The sequence below is a fragment of the Neolamprologus multifasciatus genome, chromosome 5, assembly GCF_963576455.1.
Source record: "Neolamprologus multifasciatus chromosome 5, fNeoMul1.2, whole genome shotgun sequence".
Taxonomy (NCBI): domain Eukaryota; kingdom Metazoa; phylum Chordata; class Actinopteri; order Cichliformes; family Cichlidae; genus Neolamprologus; species Neolamprologus multifasciatus.
Window position 1 is genome coordinate 23,792,617 of NC_140443.1, and position 23,016 is coordinate 23,815,632.

The 23,016-nt window shown below is 42.7% G+C and overlaps 1 protein-coding gene across 4 annotated transcripts in view; it reads right to left on the minus strand.

Moving 5' to 3' along the window:
• The window catches only part of srgap2 (SLIT-ROBO Rho GTPase activating protein 2), a 63,809-nt gene that overhangs the window by 32,799 nt on the left and 7,994 nt on the right, over window positions 1-23,016 (minus strand). For 2 of the 4 annotated variants that reach the window (XM_085158726.1, XM_085158725.1), the window contains exon 1: window positions 15,544-21,969. The exons of 1 other annotated variant lie outside the window; for it this stretch is intronic. In XM_085158726.1, the coding sequence (XP_085014852.1) occupies window positions 15,544-15,910 (367 nt within the window). In that variant the 5' untranslated portion in view covers window positions 15,911-21,969. Of the gene's footprint in view, window positions 1-207; window positions 21,970-23,016 lie in introns of those variants that run through there. One more of the 4 variants, XM_085158727.1, reaches the window with a different exon arrangement.

Below are 23,016 nucleotides of genomic sequence, written 5' to 3' on the forward strand. Positions count from 1 at the left end.
AAGGACACACACACACACACACACACACACACACACACACACACACAGAGGTGATAAGCTGGATCAGTCCTGACAGCTGACAGATTAATGCTATGGTCCCATAGCTTCCTGCCAATGCCGAGCAGTCTGCATCTCTTAAACGAGTTAGGAAACAACACACGCATTTCTCTAATTGTCATCATGGCTAATCTACCACAGCTGTCATACCTCTACAACGCTGGCTGTACAGAAAGCGGATGGTTTTGGTCTCCATCCTGGCTTCAGTGATGTATGGATTCCCTTCAACAATATTCACACACTCAGACACACACATACAGACACACACGCGCAGTCATGCAGTCAGCTGCCTGTCCAGCCAGCAGCGACTGTTGATGCTGCCTTTGTGTTTAACAGCTGAGAGTGCAGTTTCTCATTACCACAAAGAGAAGTGGGATCTCTAAATGTGTCTGTGAGCACCCCACTCCTCCCACTTCTCTCTCTCTCTCTCTCGCTCTGTCTCATAAACACATACCTAAACACTGTGCCACCAGCCAGCGGCCACTGTCGTTCTTTACTGATTCAAAAACCAGAGTTAGGGAGTTTTAAGACACTGTGGGCAGGGGGGCAAAGGAATGCACACGCCGAGCCTGTATCAGTGCTAATGACCTGGTGTGAACATTTGCTTTCACAACATGTGTTTTTGTCTCGCCGGCTGCATACGTGCGTGTTTGTGTGCAATTTTCTCGTCGCACGCCGTTGTCAATGATCCAGAGTGAGTCAATGTCCCGCCCCTTAAGGCTGTGACACAAAACCTTGTAATTAGCCCATCCACGACGACAACACACAACACCTCCAACAACAACAAACCTGTCCATCCATAAGGAACGTAAGAAGGTGACAGAAAGCATATGGTTATCAGCGTGGAAACAGCTTGAGGGGTGGAGGATATGTACAGGAGGGAATTTTAATTTTAAAAAAAAAGCGACAGCTGAGTCCCATGTGATCCAAATGTTTAAAAAGCAGATTTAATGGGTGGAAATTAATTTAATAGGGAGGCCGTGCCCTGAGCCCTGAAACCCCTCTCAGGCCCCTTACATTTACATTAGGATGAAGAGCGAGTTTGACAGCATGCTTCATTTATAAAATATATGGCTGCGTTACATGAGCTCTCCCCACTAAACCCTATTGGTACTGGCTGCTCGACACAATTTCCTTAAGGGGGATGTAAAAAGCACAGACGGGTGACAAATTAAAGCAAAAATCCACCATAAAGTCTCATCACATGTGAGCAGAACTGCTTCATTGAGCTTTGATATTCATTCTCCAAGCCCCTGAAACTCTACTGCAGGGTTATAAAGCCATCCTGTATTGGGGGAGGGGGGGCACTGTAAAATATGCATATAGAAAATATCCCATCAGTGTTCAGCTTCATAGGGCACAAAAGACATTACGTGTAAGTGAGAGCATTTTCATACCAGTCACTGACCTCTCGTGCCGTGTGGATAAAGTAATCACTCAAATGTGTCAATACAAAGGGTCAAGTGGTCCCAAACCATGTCAGCATGACTGATAGGGGATAAAACATGCGGGTTGCCTTTTCATTCGATTTGCCATCACTATGCATTTCCGTCTTTAACCATATAAATACCGCTACAACCAAAAGAAGCCGTTTGCTTAGTGAAAGGGAGTTTGCTACAACAAAAAGGAGAGGCAGCAAGTCAAATAGATTCAGCACAGGTCTTCCCTTCGGTTTCATCCCTCTGCAATGACTATCATCCCCCAGCAAGTAAGAAATGGGATGTGAAGTGGGATGTGAACTGGAATGTGACGCCTCCACCCCCTCCAGACAGTCCAGTCACATTTTCCAGGCAGATGAGAGCAGGTCTTGTAATCAGGCTCTGGGATTCTACTTTACTGATGCTCTTCTCCCTGTTTTTCTTCCCTCTCTCCCCTCCGCCTCCTCTGTCTGTAGTGCTGAAGGCTGTCTGGCTCTGTTTGCACGAGCCTCGTCCATACGCTTTTCAGTCTGTTCGCCCGTCCAGCCACACTACGATCACAAACAGGATCAGTTTGGAAAAGGAAGAGATGACTGCTACCTATGAAGCAGCTAATCCTCTCTTTGGTTTCTATTAACATACATAGTGTATTTGTCTCCCAATAGAATATAGTCACACTACTGCATTTTTCTTTTTTCAGGATCAGTCAGGATCTTTATTATTCATTTATCTCTTTGACTCTCTCCAGACATAGCAGCCACTTGTTGGTGTGTTTGGGCAAGTTAGAAGGTTGTGTATAAATGATATCAGGGCAAATCATATGCCTGGAAGATTAGTGAGCTCACAAAGTAGCAGTGAAATCTGAGAAGTTCAATGTCTTTTTCCCATTTAGATTATTCCACCTACACCCACGTCTCCCTATGGTACATCATGGCTTATGATACATCATCATAGAAAAAGGAAGACGACAAAAATAGATGATGGATGAAGACAGAATACTCTGAGTAAGGTGGCACTTCATTGGACTAAGAGTGCAGGCAGCTTGTCTGTGTTGCCTCAAATCAAACCTGAGACAGATGTGTCGCTGCATATTAATGCGTGGATGGACACTGAGGAGGAAATTAAAGTAGAAAAAAAAGGCATTACAACCATCAACCTGAAGTTCACGGTACATAGACAACCACAGCGTGAAGGCTAAACATAGCTTTCCCCCATCATTTCCTTTGCTTAGAGTTATTTCTGCAGCAAATTTCCCACCAGCTTAACGCCGTTTTGTTTTGTAACTGACAAAAGTGATGGTTGCCCTGGATGCCATTGTGTACTGGCCTACATACAGAAGCTACACATAATGCTACAAGGACTCATTATACCTGAAAACACCCTGAGCTATGGGCACACACACTCACACACACACACACACAGAGCAATGTGACACTCTGAGTCCAAGTTGTCACTTTGAGCTGTTTTGACAGCAGCTTTCCAGCCTGCTCCTGGAAGCCCCGCCCTAGTTCTGTCCCCCTCCGTTACTATATTATTATTCCAGACACACACACACACACGACAACTGTTTACAAGTATGTGATGAGTGTTTGAGACAAGGCTTGAAGTGGCTGGAGAAGGAGTGTGACAGAGAGTACAGACAACAGAGGAATGACAAACTACGACAGTCCACACAGTTGTGTTGATTTACAGGGTGCAGTAAAGTTCTGGTTTACGGCTCCTATTACTTTTAGTAACCACGTTCTATGTGTGCTCAAGCATGGAAATTCCCATTTCCCTTCTCTGCAGACATTATTTATGTGACATTATTTTGTTGGAGCAAAATAATGCAAGGTGAGAAATATGTTAATATAGAGTAGAAAACCTGGCTGTATACATCAGGATTATCTCTCTGCAAGCTCTGGGCCTACAAACTGTGGGCCAGGTAATCAGTAATCACAGCAGGAACACAAGAACACACTCACACCGTACAGTTAACTAGGACTAAGAAATCCAAGTCAAACATTAGGAGATGTAGCTCCCAGCAAAGTACAATATTACCCATTCTTCTTGCTACGTTTGTGTTTATGCAGTAAGGCCTGGTCTTTGTTGCTCTGGGGACTGATACTGCAGCACAGGCTACAGAGAAGCTTATAAAAGAGGAGGGGAAGCAGAAGGGGGGTGGTAGTGGTTTTGTACCACTGTGAGCTCATACCATTGTCCTCACAAGAATGAAAGAAGTAGAGAGAAGAAAAGAAGGGGGGGGGGGGGGCGAAAAAGCACAAAGTAGTGTAAAGGTGAGTAAGAGGGCGGGCACTGCGTCAGTGTGAATAATATAACCATTCATTCCATACACACAGGAAGACAGGACACAGTTGACAGGAAGTCAGCTGGACCAGTTCATTACCAGCAGGGAGCAACACGAGAGGGGAGGGTTATACTAAAACAACTACAGGAAGCATATGTGTGTGTACGTGTGTGTAAGAGGGAGTGTAGGGGTTGGACTGATGTGTGTGTGTGTGTGTGTGTGTGTGTGTGTGTGTGTGTGTGTGTGTGTGTGTGTGTGTGTGTGCTGTGTTTTTCTCAGACTAAAAGGCCCTGAAGAAAAACAGGCAGCTGTGGAGTTCACCAGTATAACCCACCAACCCTGAACCAGGCAACCAAAGAGAGAAGATGGACTGAGGGAGAGAAGATGGGCCAGGGGCTTACAGGTTGAAGGCAGTGAAAAGTGTGTGAGTGAGAGTGAAACTGAGACATGATGTTTAGGCCATTGAATGAGTAGGTAGACTAAAGCCTCAAGTTGCAGGTAGTATTTCCTAATAAGATTCTTCAGCAGGGTGGACTCTATTAGTTCCAGACATGTCAAACTAATACTGTTTTAGTGTATATACACACACAGACACACACACACATGTACGTACACACATTCACACGTATGTACACACACTCATGCACACACACTTGTGGAGAGAGGAGGAAAGGATAGAGTTACAGTACAGTAAGTGTTGGAGGGAAAGCTATTGCAGGAATGGAAAGATTCCAGCCAATGCCTTTTTCTTGGGTCTGGACATTTCCTCCAAAAACAAACACACACACTCTCACTCTTTCTCTCTGCGTCTCACTCTCTGTCACACACACACGCACATGCATACATTAAAAGTTATAGAGGCATTTCCTCTCTCACCCAGACCCTAAAACTTTTAGGAAAAGTAGTGTCGTCTTAAGAAGGCAAGTTAACAAGCTTCGCGACTTGTAGACATGGAAAACCATCCCGAAGCCAAACCGCTGCAAATGTACTGTTCAGCAGAGGAGAGGAGGGACCGGCAGCGAGTTCGACGGCAGAGAAATAAACGCTGGGCTATGGTCGGGCATAAACGAATAAAGGGCATAAAACATCAACGTTTACTGGTGTCACTATGGTACTTTATTAGTTTCCATTTTCAACTAACGTCATAATGCTGGTGAATATATAGTGATACTTTCGGGAAGGCGAGGATGCAAGCTCCTGACCTTTCTCACACGCACACACACTTTCATATAGCAAAGCAGCATTAAAGCTTGATTGCTTGGCAGGCAGGGTTATCATTTTCTTTGTCAGCGTTTAGAAATCCAAAACACGAGTGCACGTGTGTCTGCATGCAAACTCAAGCAGTGATTGGCCCCACGTCCGGACAGCTATGGGGGAGCAGCTGTTCATATTGTGCTTATTGCTTATCTGAAGTCTTGAGAACATATGCATAGTTGCCGCATTATAGCGGAGTGACATCTGCACAGAGCCTCTTGCCGACTCTTTTGATGACCAAATTTACGTCACTCTGACCCAGGCGATAATTAAACACTGCCGTCAGAGAGGCCTTATTTATTTCACAATTGTAAAGAAAGTATTTTGGATCTCCAGCAACACTTAATGGATTTCTTCATTCTTCATCTCCACCAACCTACTCTACCTCTGCTCTCGCTGTAGCAAAGTAGAATATTACAAAAAATGTTTAACATTATATTAAATCTAAGGGTGCTTTTCATAAAGCCTCTACCCTGGAAGCAAGGAAACAGCCTCTAAGGCATGGCTGAGCGCTAACAGGATTTGTATATCAGCACTCCTAAAACTCACTAATCAATAGGCAATCTTACTCTTCATTTATACGATCTACAAAAGACCCAAAGGGGCAAATGATGTATTATGTGTGTGCTGATGCGGTGACTTCTTCTAGGTTTCCTATATTAACTTTCCCTTCCAGCTCTCAGCAATAAAGGGGGAAAAGCATGCTTCTCTCAGTGACCCAGATATACTACATCAGAAGATTAGACATCAAATGGGAGTTTTTAAGTATCAAAGTGACCGAATGCTAAAATAAGACAAAAACACTTCTGAAAAAACTACTAGTCATTCCATGATATTGGAGATACGCTTCCCCTCCCCACTGAGTTTTGCTTGGTAACTGTTACTCTTTGTCCATGATGCCCTCTTTGGTGGTGGTTGCGAGGGAGCAGGGAGAGGGGGAGGCAGTGTGAGAGAAACATGAAAAAGAGGTGACGAGGAGGAAGAGGGGGGGTGTTTTTGCAGGGGGTTTAGTACTCAGCAGGGGTAAATTCCACAGCACTGCTCCACACCTCTGTGGTCAGATCAGGAAGTCATTAACCCTTTACGTGACAGTAGGATGCTTTATGTCCAACTGTAGGAAAGACAGAGGACGTTTCTATGATTGAGTACATTTTTTTGTGGCCATGCAAGCTACCGTCAGGGTTCCTTGCACTCTGTGAGCAAAGAGCAGAGGTCAAGGGTCAGGGGTGTGCAAAGTTACTCGAGGGGGTCAGTCTCCCATGTCAACCAGCTGGTTACAACTATCGGTTTCAGCTCCAAAGAACGCTCAGCTTGTTTCTAAGTGTTCCTGCAGAGTCTATTCTTTTACCAGATCGTTATTTCTTTTTGCAGCCGAGCTTTCCAGGAGTATGTTCTACTTCTTTGCATTTACCTCTCCTGACACCCATATCTCTTTCTAGCCATCGCGTGCACAGCACACAAGCATTTGTGTGGTGGCAGACAGAATGTGGGGTTAAAGACTGGGGGCTGGGGGTTTCTACGCATAATAAAAAAGGCTGCTTATCAAAAGTTAGCTAGCTTCTTTCGCTCCCTTTCAGGCACCGCCTGCTCCACTAACCCACTCGAGAACGGCACTGGGGGAGGGGTACGTCCCACACACGCGGGAACTGGAGGGAAGCAATTCTGGTAAAGAAGCGAATAACGATTATCTTCCTGTTTAGTTTAAAATGCTATTGAAGTGTAGGTACTGGACTCTGACTTCACAGACAACCTAATCAGCAATCAGATATCCAGAGTCTGTGATCAACTTCTCGGTTCAACCGAGATGAGCGGCACTAAATGAGATCACACGTTATCCTATAATTTAGCAACTCACAAGATTTGAGACGGACCATCTTGAATTCTTGGCCTCAAGGCTAATTTCAGTGTCCTTTCTGTGTGTTTGTGGATGCTGTTCATGCTGAAGGGTACCATCCACCTGGTGTCACCTCTATTTCCTGTCTCTGTTGGACACAGCCATCTGGGCCTCAGTCTGTTCCAGCAGGCCTCATCTTTGTCTCTCTCTCCCTCTGTTTCCATCTCATACACTCTCCAGCTTTGGCACACACACACACACACACACACACACACACACACACACACACACACACACACACACACACACACACACACACACACACACACACACACACACACACACACACACACACACACACACACACACACACACTCCACAGGGATCAAAACTATTACAGTATAGAGCTCTATGCCATCTGTCTGAGGAGGTATGGACAGGTATCAGACAAAAACCCACACACGCACGCATATCATATCACCCTGAGCCAACAGCAATATTAAGCTGAGCTCTCCCACTGTGCATGTGTGTCCACACCCTTTCCAGTGTTTCAAAATGGCCAGTGCATAACGTGCCCCCCCATGTTAATCAGCTTAGCAGCCAGTCAGGAGATTTGACTAATCCAAAACACAAGCATGGGAAGAAGCCCACTGAGTGTATGTCTGTCTGTGCAAGTGGTCTTGTCTGACAGTGCGTGGAATAACTTAAATCAGCCTCGACATTTCCAGGCAACACTCTCTTAAAGCAACAAGCATTACCACAATCATCCAAGGCTAGTTTCAAACAGCAAAGGATGGGGAAGAGGATGCCTTTCATGTGCGGAAGCATCACCGGGCGGGTAAAGGTTCTTCCCCGTCTTTATTAGCGTGTTAACACTCATCATAATCCCAGCGATTGAGCGGCAGCGTGTAATCATTTCTTACTTCTAGATTAAACAGTCGTGCAGTCATCTTCATCTTTATTTCACTCCTCAGTAAGAATTATCCCAGTCATCACTAATGATTCACAGGGACCTTGAGGGCTGTGTAGGCATGTGCACGTAAAGGCCCCCCCGAGAGGAGTATCAGGGCTTTGAAGTGCGTAATGGAAACCTTTCTGTCATTTAATAAAGAGCTATGACATTTGCCGCACAAGAGAGGGGAAACACACATGCATATTCTCAGCGAGGAAATGCTGCATGATACTAAACACGTGTGAGTGACTCGTATGGATGTCCTTATGCAGCAAAGTCTGCATGAGAAATCAGTGGCATGTTGAAAATGGCTGAAGGAAAAATGATAGAGATCAAGATAGGACGCAGTGAGAGCTGAGAGCAGAGGCTGGGCAGCAACACATGAGTTAAAGGCTGTATCTGCTGATGGCTGCTGATCTTTATCCGAGCGCCGGCGGAAGGCATGGAGGCCAGGAGAAAAAGAGCAAAGGGGACCATCACACAAAGGATGAAACCCAGAGCAGCAGATGATAACATGAGATGCTATCAGCGCATCCGACTCGAGGTCAAATCGCCACAGCCTTCGGCTGCAGCTCTCTCCGTAACAGGAGGGGCACATACGCAAGGTAAAGGAATGCAGAACCACATGAATCCTAATATAAAAAGACAGCTCACCCCAAAAATCAAATAGACGTTGTTTTTATATTTTTAATCTTATCCATCTATCCATGTTTTAAACCACATATCCAACTTATGATAGTAGGGTGCTGTTTATACATACATATCAGTCTAGGAGACAACAGCTCCCGAGATGTCTGCTTTCTCTTAAATATAATGAAACAAGATGCCACATGCCTCGTGGTGCTGAAAAGGGAGCAGAAATATTCTTAAAAATCTCTGCAGCATTTTATTTTTTTCCTGGAAGAATCTTTATTCTTCCATTATAAAAAAAAATCCCTGAAGAACAACCACTCGGCTGTGAAGAGCGGTTTAATAATGAATTCGATTATCAACAGAAAAACAACAGCATATTTTGACTGTCTGTGTTGTTTATGGAGAAAGGAAATGCAATTTGTTCCGGCTTTTAAAATCTGCTTCTTCTTCTTTTTTTCCTGTTAGTTTTTTATATTTTGGTAAACAGATGGTAAATGACACTCTAGGAAAAATGTAGTGATGTCTTTACTACTATTTTCTTCACATTTTACTGATTAAAACAATAACGGATGAGGAAAGTAATCACTGGTTGGGGGATAGAAGTATTTAGAACATATATGTACACATGTATTATTAAAACATCCTCTGTGTGGATGGAAACAACGTATGTCACAATTAGACTGCAGTGCAGCTAATGCGGTCACCTGCCTTTCTGCCTCTACCTCTACGCATCTCTCCAACCCACTAGTGCAATGGTAATTTCTCTGCTCTGTGCAAGTGTGCATGCATGCACTTTTTACACATTATGGAAATCAGACATGAGTCTAACTGCTGCAGAGGGACTGGGAGTAGAGAGAGAGCGATAGAAACTGGGCCATGCTTCAAGAGGAGGCTACCAGCAAAGACAACAACTCCACACCTCAGCACAACAAACCATCACATGCAGTTCTGTGTAACGGCACAAAAACTTCAAAAAGGGGATTTTTTTTTTGTTTCTCCTCTTCTTCTTTTTCCCTGCAGCACTGTTCGGGCTTTAACTGGCTTTCCACTGATTTTCACGATAAAAAAAAAAAAAACAGTTACTCTTCTTCCTTGGGGCAGACCGAGACAGTGAGGACAACTTTTTCTTACACCCCGAGCAATCAATGTACAACAACAGTCCTACGCCTGCGATTAGGATGGGTAACTTGGGGGAAAGCAATTAACCAGCTTTCATTTTAGACACTTGGCTTCCATCTATCACATTTACACCCCTTTTTTAAAAAAAAACATAATTATTTCATGTGCAGACATAATGAGATGCTTGCAGCATCAACTGGTTTGGATTATCCAATCATCAACGAAGGGTTACAAAAGAGACTTCTCACAGACGGCCAATAAATGCACTTTTTTTACAGTATTTAAATACATTTTTACTGAACGTTACTGCTTCAAGTGTGATGGAATCACAGTGTCCTGAAGACAAAATCAACTATTTGAGGCAGTGACCGAAGGAGGGCAGGAAGAGTCACAAGCGCACATACTGACCCATGAGGCTCGGATCATGGGTTATCAGATTTGGTGTATCCAAGTACCCATGTCATGAAAACAGATACTTCTGTAAAAGGGGGGAATAAAGAAGGGCCTAGGTCATTGTTCAGTTGTCCACACTCTGTCTGTTCATTTTTCCCTCTTCCATTAGCGCTGAGCCCTTTAATTAATATTTTGGGCTTCTCGACCTACCAAGGAAAGCAGCAAATGAGATTACAGAAAACACATAAGTCAGGTTATTCATTTCAGCAGGCTTAGGAGAGTGCTATGAGAGTGAAACAAGATTACAATAATCATAGACTGCAAGCAGTACTGTGCAAAAGTCCCGAGTCAGCCCTCAATTTCGCTGTGCAAGAAACTGCACAGTGACAATAAAAAAAGTCCAAGTCTCATTTCTTTATATTTTGTGTCCATGGAGCCAGATTTTCTTGTAACTTTTTAAAAGCGGTCTTGCACAATACTTCAGTCCAGTCCTCACCATTTTTAAAGGAAGGTTTCTCTTTCATGAGTTCAGCAACTCACCATTGACCTGTAAACCATTAAGCATAAAAAAAATCATCTAAATTAAGCGATGAACCAGTGTTGTACCTACACATAACAGACAATGCAGTGCAGAACCAATTTTAAATTGTATCTTTAGCCATTTGCTACTAGCAGGCTGCCACAAATGTACACCATTAGTTGACACTTTTTTTAGCAGAAATATGTCTGAGAGCAGTCTGAGAGGCATAAAATAGTATGAGCTTTTAGCATTTTAGCATGCTGTGCAATTTACCCTGAGAAACAAAACAACACAAAAACCAAAGAAGAAACTGAAAAAGCAGCTGACCTTAAAACACAATCTACAGCAGATGAACAGTATCTGAAAGCCCCCGTCACTGTTGGGGGTCCATTTCAGCCAGCAGTGCTGGGGCTCTTAAAATGAATTGTGTTAAAATTAAAACTCATAAATATAAATACGTATATATGGTCAAATTCTGATCCAGCATGCAACACATCTGGAAAGCATCTGATTGGCAACAGCTTCATTTTTCAGCATACCAGTGATTGAAAAAACACACTACCAACTAGGGCTGGGCGATATGGCCTAAAATCCATATCGAGATATAATTTGAAGTGCAGTAACGATATATATCGTGATATATTCTTTTTTTCTGTATAATGTATTTTCCACACTATAAGGCACACTTAAAATCCTTTAATTTTCTCAAAAATCGAGAGTGTGCCTTTTGTATGAATTCTGGTTGTGCTTGCTGACCTCGAACCGATTTTGGCGTGCAGAAATCTGTTAAAAAAAGTTTTGATAGACTGTCAGAGCATTACGGCTGCCGTAGTGCGGAGCTGCACGGAGTAATCTGGGTCCAAAACTCCATCCACTTCAAGTCCCAAATCAAACGAACACTGAGAGTTAAAAACGGTCTAAATTCTTTCATCTTTAATAAAATCATTAGCGTTGCTGCTTTACCAGGTGTAACAATTAAGTTTAACATCCAGGCATCCATGAAAACAGAATTTATTAAATTTAACGGAGTTAGAAGTTAACAGGAAGTTAGCCCGCTAGTTTCCACCTAAACATGACATACCATGTTCTGACTGAGAGATTTCTGAAACTAATTAAAACGTACAGCTCTGCTACCACTTCCAACATAAATGAAGACAGGAAACTAAACAGCAGTGGCGTTTGCAGGGTTACTGAAGTTGGACTACCTGGTACATAATATTGTGCTACGTGATTGCAAGCGACACAGCTATGTTAGCATAACATTAGCACAGTGAAGCTGGAGGATGAACGCCAACTTTTTTTCCACTGATAAAAGTTAACGTGAGGGATTCTGGTGGTTAGGGACAAATGCAATCACATAGCAGGATGCTATACACGGGCCAAACTTCAGTCAGGAGAACAACTGAGATTATTCATCCACAATACGAGGTTAGTTATTAATATACTGCAACAACATGGGAATAGAACAGCTGCGAGAGAATTCAACATTAACGAATCAATGTTACGGAAGTGGAGGAAGCGCAATTTTTGGCTTTCCCCATATTTCAAAAGTGCTTCATCTCTTTGCTATGACTGTCGCCCGGCATAATTTGCAGATGATAATGGTTTTAGCCGCTGCAAATGCTTTCGACCAAAACAGGCGCAGCTTGATGACATCATCAACATGCGCTATCGTAATAGAGCGATATCGTTTATATCACCCACCCCTGCTATTAACGCAGTAAAAACATACCTAGTAAAACAAAACACCCAATGCAACACTATCAGTCATGGACTGGCCTCCCCGCAGTGTGGGATCATCTCAACAGAGAACAGAACAAAAGGCAGCCAACATCCAAACACGAGCTTTGAATGTCCTTCAACAAGTCTGGATAATTATTCCTGAGCACTACTTAAAATACTTAAAGAAACAACAAGAAAGCTGACTAAGAGAGTTCAAGCTGTGTTGAAGAATAGGTGATCATACCAAATACTTTTCAAGCTTGTTAGAACTCTATACATATATTTTTAGGATTTGAGGTACAGAGATGCTAATGCAGTATGCTGATGCAAAACCAGAAAAAAACCAAGAGACCATGCAAGAACTTCCTGACCTGGCCAGCAGTATAAAAATAATTTATTTTCACACCTTTCTAAGTTTGATATCCTGTGACAGTCTGCAGCTGGCCAAATGTCATTAAAAGCACAGGACAGGTTGTCATTTGAACTTCTTCATAATGAAGATACAGCATCCTTTCATACACAAATGCATCAAACTAAAGCAGACTTTTGCACACCTAGTAAGACATTCTTGCACATGGCAGGTTTGTGATTGGGTGTTTACCAAATAAAGATCTAAAAAAATGAACCTCCCTGCAGCAGAGCAAATTAAGGTCAGTTAAAGTTCAGTAACTTAAGCTCTTTTCTGTTGCTGAGTGAATAAAGTAAGAAAGTGCAACTTCAGGCAATTTCCAGACCTGATTCTTCCAATACCGTATACTCTCAGGACAAAGACACTGTATAGGCTAGTGTTACAGGCTGCATGTTTTCACTGTACACTCAGGTAAGCCTTAAGCTAATCTTCACTGTACCTCTGAAGTAAAAACTAGAAAAATAAAAATAAAAATAAAAAAAGGTTCAGAAATAACTCACCTGTCAGAATTCTCTCAGATAAAGCCTGAGAGAAGTGATACCTGGAGGATGTGTTTATAAGCACTGCAGGGTAAGCCTGCGGATATGCTAATACACCGTGTCACAACCTCTGTGCTCCTCAAACACACAAAAACACTCTGTTATTTTTACTTTCTCACACATACTTATTTGATTAGCAAGCATGACATAGCACCTCAAATCAGCATCTCAAATATCACCCTCTAATTCAATGTCAGAATATCAGCACAGTCAGACGTGCTGGATGAACAATCTACTTCACTTTAAAAAAAATTGACTATGTTGGAAAAAGAATCAATTAAAAGTATTCATTAAACCCACCGTCTGCCCTTCTCATGCTTTTACTTTGTTCCTTGATGTATTTTGTGGTGATAAACTCTAACACACATAGCATCACCCCCATCAGGCTATTTGGTACTCGGTCTGCACAAAGCACGTCTGGTACCCATAATCCTTCACTCTTTGTAGTCAGACACCTAAATAAACCAAGACACTGGTACTCCCATATAGGAAAGACATCCACTCAATGCTAATAGTAATCAATCACACAGACTTGATACCAGGGAGCCAGCGGGTTAAAAATCATTTATCGTCCAAGTCTTCATGTCTACTTGTAGTTTGCTGTCACAGTGGCAGATTTCTGTAGATTTCTGTGTGATGTAGACTGTGGTTCATGTTTTTGATCCTTTTAACCAATAAGCACTTGACCTATAACTAGGATCACTGACCAAACGCAATATTCTGGGACTGTACAAACACGAGTCGCTGTAGCCTTTGCGTTAGTTGTATTTCCTTAATTTGCTACGCTAGGTCTTGAGCCAGTTGTGTTGCTGGTCTGCTAGTCTTCACCTACCCATCTGGACAGGCTGTGGATTGAAAGCTCTTACACATATTATTATGGACTATTCTAACTTACAGGTCCAAAAAGACAAAGGAGAAAATTATATCTACTTTGATACATATGAGGACTGCTGGTCAAAATAAGTAGAACCTGCTGAGCAGTGTTTTCCCTTCTCATGAGGCTTCACATTCATGAATGCATTATTAAAACTGGACTTCCGAGTTCTTTTTTCCCTCAGTACCTTCAATAACATGTCCCAACCCACACACTTGCTATTAGTGTGAAGACAGCCTTAATGATTAAACTTCATGTCTGTGTTGAATCCTCAATAAAAGCAAGTAAATGTCTACTGAAATGTGCATAAGCAAGACGCTGACCAGAGGATCGCCTCTCGGTAGCTGACCCCGAGTGGTGACTTCCCCGAGGAGGAGAGACAGTGACGAGATAAACTTCTGGAAGCGTCAGATTTTTTGATTAAACTGCCAGTTGTTTTCGGCCCTGTGGTTAAATGCTACTGGTCAACTTTCTCATGCTTTCTGCCCTTTGAAACTTTGGAAGTCTGCTATCTAGTGAGTTTCAAACACATGACAGAAAACAAAGCTATCTGTGCTCAGGAATGGACAGCCCTGATACCAAGAGAGAATATACCTCTTGAGTGAGTGGAGAGTGGAACACGAGGTCAGTGACTCTGCACTGAGTGTGTGTTCAATTTTGTGCGTGATGTCATGTGTGTTTATCAGAGAGAGGACATGGTGGAATCACTGCAACACAATAGAGTACCGCAGTGTGGGTGGCCACACCCTTTCCTCTTAGCTCCCCTTAACAGACTTTTCTCCAGCCCCCAAAAAACTGCCTTGACAAGATTTTTAAAAAAAGAAAAGAAAAGCACAGAGGTGGGAAAAGAATAAAATCCCTGACACTTTCTTTTTTTTAAACACAACAAGAGCAAAAGAAAACCATGGGAGAGAAGAGGGGAAAATAAGATACTAATATAAGTAAGAGTGAGAGATTTGAGAGCTTATTAGCTTTAATGGAAACTTGACAGCAAGACTCTATAGACAAAATTGAGTAGAATGGGAGAGGGCATGGAAAGAAACAAAATGGGTGTACAGTAATAGTCTAAAAAGCCATAGATAAATACAGGGGAACCTACAGGGGAGGTTAAGACCAAAAACACTGAGCTGTGTCCTGCAAGTGTAGCTGAATTATTGATGATGACTATGAGTTAAAGGATGAGAAGAAGGAGCACCTTCAGTGTAATCTCCCAGTGTACCTGTGCTCATATACGTAGAGTCACCTGGAAAAGATACCATGACATTAATGCTTGACAACCGGATGGGCTCCAGAGATGGGAGCAGATCCCCAGGCACAGTCTGTGGCTGTCAGGAAAACAAAAAGGTCAAGGGTTGCAGCAGAACAGAGGTAGGAATGTGGTCAACACCTGTTCTAAACTTGCAATAGCGGACTCAGACAGAGTATTAGGAGTAAGCCACAAGGTACACAAAGCAAATAAGATGCTCATTAGGACCGTTTATTATTTGGCAGTTCTCATTAGCTTGAAATACTACAAAGAGCAGTCTTCTTACTTTGCTTTATCCCTTCCCTGCTCATGTTTTTTCTGTCTCCCTGCCAGGTCCTCTTTCTTATCCGCAGTGGAAGCCTGTTTGATCTAACGGAGTCCTGCTGTTCTGGCTCTTCAGCTCCCAGATACCAGGCACACACTCCTCCCTCACTCACTACAGAGGAGAGCTCCCTTTTTCTTACTGCTTCACAAAAAAAGAAAAAAAGAGAGAGAAAGAGAGAATCACAGGCCCTCCACCCCCCCTCCTTTTTAGAAATCAGACACATTCTCCCTCTTGCACAAGAAACAACTAAATAATTCATGAATTCAAAATGGCCTCGCTGCTGTAGAAGCTGCGCTGAGGCCAGCTGCACTGCGTGCATATGGACCATGTAGCTATGTAAGCTATGTTGACGATGTATTTCAATCAGAGGACAGTGCCTATCATTGTCATCACCAGCAAAGCAGGACACAATGGAGAGGGATACAGCCAGGGACCTGACTCACACATACTGTAAGGCTTCCTGGCTGTTTTCGGTAACAAAGGCACTGAACAATGGGTGGTAAGTGTCAACGTGCTGTGTGGTGATACAATAGCAGCTTTACCACACAAAAAAAATTGTACCCGCCTGTTATTTCTTGGTTTTACTGGATTTCCACATGCTGTTGCCTGTCATAGCTCATTAACTACAGTTTTTGTATATTTAACATAACTCTCAGCTGTCTTTAAAAAGTACAGCATCAGGAACAGATGGTGAGAAACACTGTCGAGTTTATCCATACAGCCATGTTCATTTCTCATTAACGTCCAGATTTGATTAGATTTTTTCTTTTTAGTATCAATATTATTTAAGAATTAAACAAAGAAACCAATGAATACTTTGTAGTAGATTCCACTTCATGATGCGTTGAATGTTTTCATTCAGTGATATGTTTGGACTGCAGGACGCTCAGTTCAGCACTTGGGTTGCTGTTTAGCGTTACCTTGCTGAAATATGCAAGCTCTTCCCTGGATGGGAGCGTACGTTGCTCTAGAACCTGTAGAAGTCTTTCAGCATTGACAATGCCCTTCCAGATGGGAAAGTGGCCACACAGGGCTTCGTCTTTGCATGAACTAGATTCATTTAGAGGTCTTCCAGTGATTTCTATGATACAATCACTCACGCCTGTTTTTAATGCAGTGTAGCCTGAGAGCTCGAAGATCACATTCGTCTGATTTTGATTTTTAGCCTTGCCATTTCTGTGCAAATGGCAAGGCTAAAAAAGATTTCTTCGTGTTCTATCTTTTGATGAGAATATGTACTGTAGATAATGACACATTCAAAGTCTTTGCAGTTTTACACTTAGGAACATTATTGTGAAATTATGCCACAATTTTAAGGATACAATTTTACAGATTTCTGAATGTCTGCCCATGTTTCTGCCTTTCAAAGACACTCTTTTTTAAACTCTTACACTGAGCTCATATTTCTCATCGAATAGTAAAATGTCTCAGTTTAGACTTCAGATATGTTTTATTTGTTCTCTTATGAATAAAATACAGGTTTAAGAGATTTGCAAATCATTGGATTGTGTTTTTAATTACATTTTACATTACATCCCAACTTTTGTTTTGCAGTTGGGGTTGTATAATACAATACTTGTAACAGTTGTGACTTGTTGTTGGTTTGGATACTCAAAATAGCCAATCTAGGTGGCACATTTTCAAGAACTCTTGAACCTAGGTTATTAAAAGTTATTGCCAAATTAACCAGCACTTAAGTCCTAATGCACATCTGTCTGCATAAAACTTTCTGGGATGCCACAATTTATCGACAGGATCTTTAAAAAGAAGAAAAGATAAAGCTAACAGTACAATAAATGTGCAAAGCGACACAACCATAATGACTCCTCTTGGTCCACATTCATACTCAGACTCAGCAAGAAGGAATCCACCATTCCAGGCTGGGAAACTCTCCTCTGCATTCCTTAGAGGGAATACCAACGACACATGACAAGAGCCCCACTCACACTGAGTCACTTGCCTGCCTCCCACTTCAGCCTTTACATTACAGAGAATGCCTGTGTAGATATGTGTTGTGGACAGCAACCTTTACCACGCAACACTGCCCTCAGACAGAAAGAAAACAAAGAGATGTGGGTGAAGCAAGTTACTGAGGGAAAAAGAAGAAGAGAAAAGGGATAGAGGTCACAAGAACGTGCTTGTGTCAAACAGCTATGCCACAAATGTGCTGAAGTGATTGATGGGAAGGTTCTCTGTGCTGAAGGACATCCTTCATCTTCCCCCCGCCTTTAGGTTTTCTTTGGCAAAATCTCTGTCATCCAGAATTTCAGGGCTTTTCATTACTGAGTTTTGTTTGGGGTTTTGGATAGTTTTTTTTAAACCCCCTGGTCTCAATTTTCAGTTTTGCACAGATCCAAGCAGAAGCTGACTCCCTACTTCTGTCTCTTATACATGAACCATTATTACAGACCTCGAGAGAATCAGGTCCAGGCATTATCTCTCAGATGTAGAACACAAGAGCTTCTATATGTATTCTGGATCCTCACTGCTTCCATTTGGATTCAGTCAGGAGTGACACCTAAGCAGAGGATACAGGAGGCAGGACGCATGACACCTGTGAACACTGTGAATTCTCAGGACAGTTACCTGCTCTACTCCCACGTGGGCTCAATCGGACACGATGCACTCTTTGTACTAGAGAGCTGTCAGTGCAGACCAATAACGTCCAGCCTGATTGATTCAGATGTTTGCATTCCCAAGTACAACTTCACCAGGTGCTGTCTAGACAAGTTCAGGGCTGTAATACATGTGAAAAACAACTTCTATTATAGTACACACGGTATATTATCTGTATGGAAAGTTATATGGAGACCCACTCCAACCCCTGTCCTGCATGCGCCACTGCACAATAGGAATGAGTGTGTGTGCACGTATGAGGGGTGGGATGTTCCCGTTTCCACTCTGTTTGAAGCACATGGGCTGAGTCGGAATGTAAAGGGGGAGGAAGCAACAGTGGGAGGGTCAGGGGATGGGTGAAGGCGGTAATCTGAGAAGGGTATCCCACGGTGATAGGCCAGCACATGGTCTTTACACACTACTATGAGCCTGGTGCACAAGGAGAGCGATACCAGCAAAAAAGTCTTCACTATCAATCACAGGCCTCAATAGAGGAATACAGCAGCGCATACTGAAGGGGTTACCACATCATACTTTAACCACCTACGATGCTTGTTTAGTGACAAAATGACAGTCATTGTTTCCCCTAAAAATATCCAAGTCATGTTCTCACCTACACTTTAAACTTTAACTCAGTATTCTGCTACTTCCAACTTTCTTCATGAGGGGATACTTCTCCTTTAATAAACAAAAATAGGGCAAAATCACTAGCTTTAACTTATGTGCATGTTTTTGGGGGGTTTGTTCTTCTTCTATTTTTCTTTAAATTAGACCCAGGCCCAGATATTTTTCTTCTGGCTAATAATTTGCAGTTGCATCACTGCAGCTTCAAAACACGCCTGACTGTACTATGATGCAGGATTCTTCAAACCACCCTGTTTAAACCACTTACAAAGGGAAAAAAGCAGCACTAAAATATAAATAACATCTAGTCTGACAAGAGTGAGAAATGAACTACAATCAGTTTTGGAAAAAATAATGGTTCATAAATTGTTTTTCAACAAATCCCATAGCCATACATCAAAACACGCTGCATTTCCCCCAAGCCCCGTCATGCAAAGCATCTAACTCCAGCCTGAACGAACACACGTCTACCACAGAATCAATAAAAAACTGACTGTGGCTACACAGTCAAATGATTGCAGGGCATTTGTGTTAAATGGCATCTGGTTGCATAAGTCAACAATACAAATGGCAAATCAGTGTATGCGATTATTGTCTGTATCAACTGTACTCCACAGCCTACAGCCAGCCACACTTAAACACGAGAAGAGCACATATAAGCAAGCTCTTCTTACAGGTACACACAGAGTATTGCCCCCTGGCCATGCTCAGTGACAGTCAGCTACAGCTCCTGCATTCAGATAAATATCAGACATTAGGTATGGTATATGTGCTTCTGCCTCTAGCCTCTGACAGCTGTAGGACAACGTGTACTCATGGTAAACCACATTTTAGGGTGGATCATCCACTCCAGGCCTGGCACCAGCACCGACACGTCTTACTAACACAAATATATAAATGCATTCTGCAAGATAAGCAAACAGAGGTGTTAATACAACCACACCCCCAGAAGTGTACCTGAAATAAGTCTGGAGAGTGATTAAACAATGCACATCCTAGAAGGTGTGTTTGAACCACGCTGGACCACATTCAAAAACTTGACTGGTCAAAGGTTTACATTTGTTTTCCCGGGATACACGGGTCCTGAGCTCTTCCACTTTGCAGTAACACCACTTACAGCTGGAGGGAGGAAATTTCATGAAGTGACTTGTTGCAATAATGGCATCCTATTACAGAACAACGCTCCAATTCAACGAACTCTTTGCAGCAGCCCATTCTTTCACAATTGTGTGTAAAGTCAGACAGCATGTCTGGGCGCTTTTATACACCTGTGTCAATGGGACTGAAAACACCTGAATTTAAAGATTAAGACTCCAGTATTTATTGCCCATACAGTGTTTCACTATAGAAACATCACACATGTTAACCAAACCCAGAGGGCACCAGAGCTACATTCCCAGATTGGTCGGATGACTGTGGGAGAGATCGACCCCCGCTGTGTCATGCAGAAAAAGCAAATGAGCCTTTAGCCTTTGTGGTTGTTTCCTACTCACATGCAGCCATGTTTTCTTGCCGGCAAAGCAGAGCCCTCTGTAATGAGTTACCGCGCATTGATGCAATAAAAGTTTAAGGCAGAGTTTAATTGACACATCTATTTCCTGCTCCTAAAAAAACAGCTAACCTCAATGTAACCTCTAGATAAAGTCAAAATGTGAGCCATTCAGCCAAAACACTGTTTAAGTAAAGCGAGTGTTTGCCTGTAGAGGTGGTGCATATGGTCTGAGTGTGGGGTAAGGGGCCTAAATTTGAGGGCTGGCTTTTTGTGTTCTAAGGATCAAAGAGCAGGGGATGCTCCCTCTTCAGAGCAGCAACCTACCCCCTAAACATTTTTTTTATCATGATGCCAGCAAAAAAGCATGTATTGACTGTGGGAAAGAAAACGACAGTATTCCCACACAACAGTAGATTTAAACCAAAGCTAGGAATCAGCACTTTAAACAAGCCTACAAGAGGGGACTAATCTCCATCGGAGGAGCTCTGACGCTGGGAAAAACTAAAATAGAACAGGTTCACATAGCAGGGGGAAGAACTCTGTGTTCTCACACTCGGTTATACCGAAGAAAAGAGAGAGGAAGAGGCTGTGTGTGTATGTTTGTGTGGGCATCAGCGTGTCTGTGTGTGGAGTTTCAGAGAGAAAAGGTGATGAATGGCTTCATTAAAACAGCATTAGGAGAGGTGTGAACCCGACTGGCGAGTGCCAAAGTGCCGCGATTGCTCTGTTCCAACACACAGACACTTGTCACAATACTGAAATTCTCTCCTTGGTACCCGTAAAACTCATCCACCCCCTATTACTACTACTACCGATTTACAGTGTTTGATCTTAATGCAGGTTTAAAACACAACCTCAGGCTTTAATAATTTCCCCGCTTAAAAAAAACTGATGGGAAGAGGGAGCCAGAGGGAGATGAGGAAACAGCAGTAACACCATGCAGAAAGAGAGCAATGAAAAGAGGGAATAAAGGCAGCAGAAGAGAGAAAACACAAAGCACAAGGATGCAAAGCAAAAAAAAAAAAAACCCCTGAAAGGACTGAGGTCTGAAGGTTCAAAATGGAACCAGGGTGTGTGTTTGTGTATATGAGTAACCTGATTAACCAGACCCTACAGGCTAGGCAAATCTACATTATTCTTTCACATTTTCCCTCAGCTCCTCACAAACCTAGAAAAATGGGGGCAATTCAGTAACCCTAGCAACCAACTCTGCCTACGTGCTGAGAAAAGCTGCTGATGGAGGGGGAAGGAGAGGCAAGAGATATGGAGATGGGGAGTGAAAAGGCTAATAAGTGTGCATACTAGACACACACGCTTATTGAGGTAAGCAGATGGATCTTACAGTCTAGTGGGGTTTCTTCACTTTTTTTCTTCACAATCCTTTGCTATTCAGCCCTCCTCATGCAGATCCCTCCTCCTCTTCTTTCACCTAATCCTCCTTCTTCCCAGCCCTGCTCCTTTTTTTCCCCCTCCACGGTGAGAACCCTTGCTTTTTTCTTCTCCTGCTCTCTGGTCAGTATGAGAGCTGTTCAAACACAACCTGTTTCCTCTAGCATCCCTTGGGAGTGTTATCCAACCTACTGTTGTGTTTTCGCTCCTTTCTTTCTGCCTCCCTCCTATTTATTTACAGCTGGATGTCTCTCTCTCTCTCTCTCTCTCTCCCCCCCCCCCCCCCCCCCCAATCGATTGTTTTATAGAGGATATGAGTGGGCTTTGTCTTTTGCGTGCTCAGCTTTATATAGATCCCTCTGTTCTTAAAGATGTTCTCACACACACACACATCCTCTCTCTCTCTCTCTTTCTCTCGCTCTCTCAGCTGGTTGTGAGTCAGTGTCCGGTAGTGAGGCTCATGCACGCACAGTCCGTGTGCTGTAATTATAAAGTGATGATTATAGGTTTAAGCTGCCATAGGAGGTGTGTTGAAAATGTGTGTGCATCACATTTCATCACTGCTGACCAACATCATGAGAAAGACCAATTAGAGCAAAATAATTTAAAAGGGGGTGGGGGGCTAAACATTTGTCTTTGGGACTGGTAGTTTTCACAGTGGTCTTGTGAAACTTGTGAAAACTGGAAGTATAATTAAAGTACAATTTGGAAAAAAGGTGTGTGTGTTGGGGGGGCTGTTATTGACTGCTCTGCTGGTGCCATGTGTGGCAGATAAAGAAAGTAAACCTGCAAAGAGGCACCCAAACAGAGGTCAATACCTCAAAGGTGCTTCGGTAACATGCACATTCACACTGGCTGATGTGATTCTACAAACATCTGTAATCAAGAACTTGGTTTGACTCGATTTTGTTCTTTTATGCAAAAATGAACAATTACTTGGATTAACTTGGGCTCTGGGGAACATGTCTGGCCTTTTTCCTCTAGATTTTGATTATTTAGAGACAAAAAACCCTGCAAAAGGCCAGGGTATACCCTGCCTTTGCCCTATCACAGGTGGCAAAGGTTTCAGCCTCTACATGACCTTGAATTGGTTGAGTGAAAGAAAAGGGATAGATGGGTGGATGGAGAGCAAATAATTTAAAAAAAAACTTTAGCAAACTGATAAATACTGAAATGAGCCTTTTGCTTCAGAGCGTGTACACAAGCAAACATTCTGACCCACAGTAATCATTGTTTGAATTTCAAGATGTTGCATCCTGGTTGAAAAATAATTACAAAATGAAATGTTGTTCTGGCTCCTGTTTACTAAATCT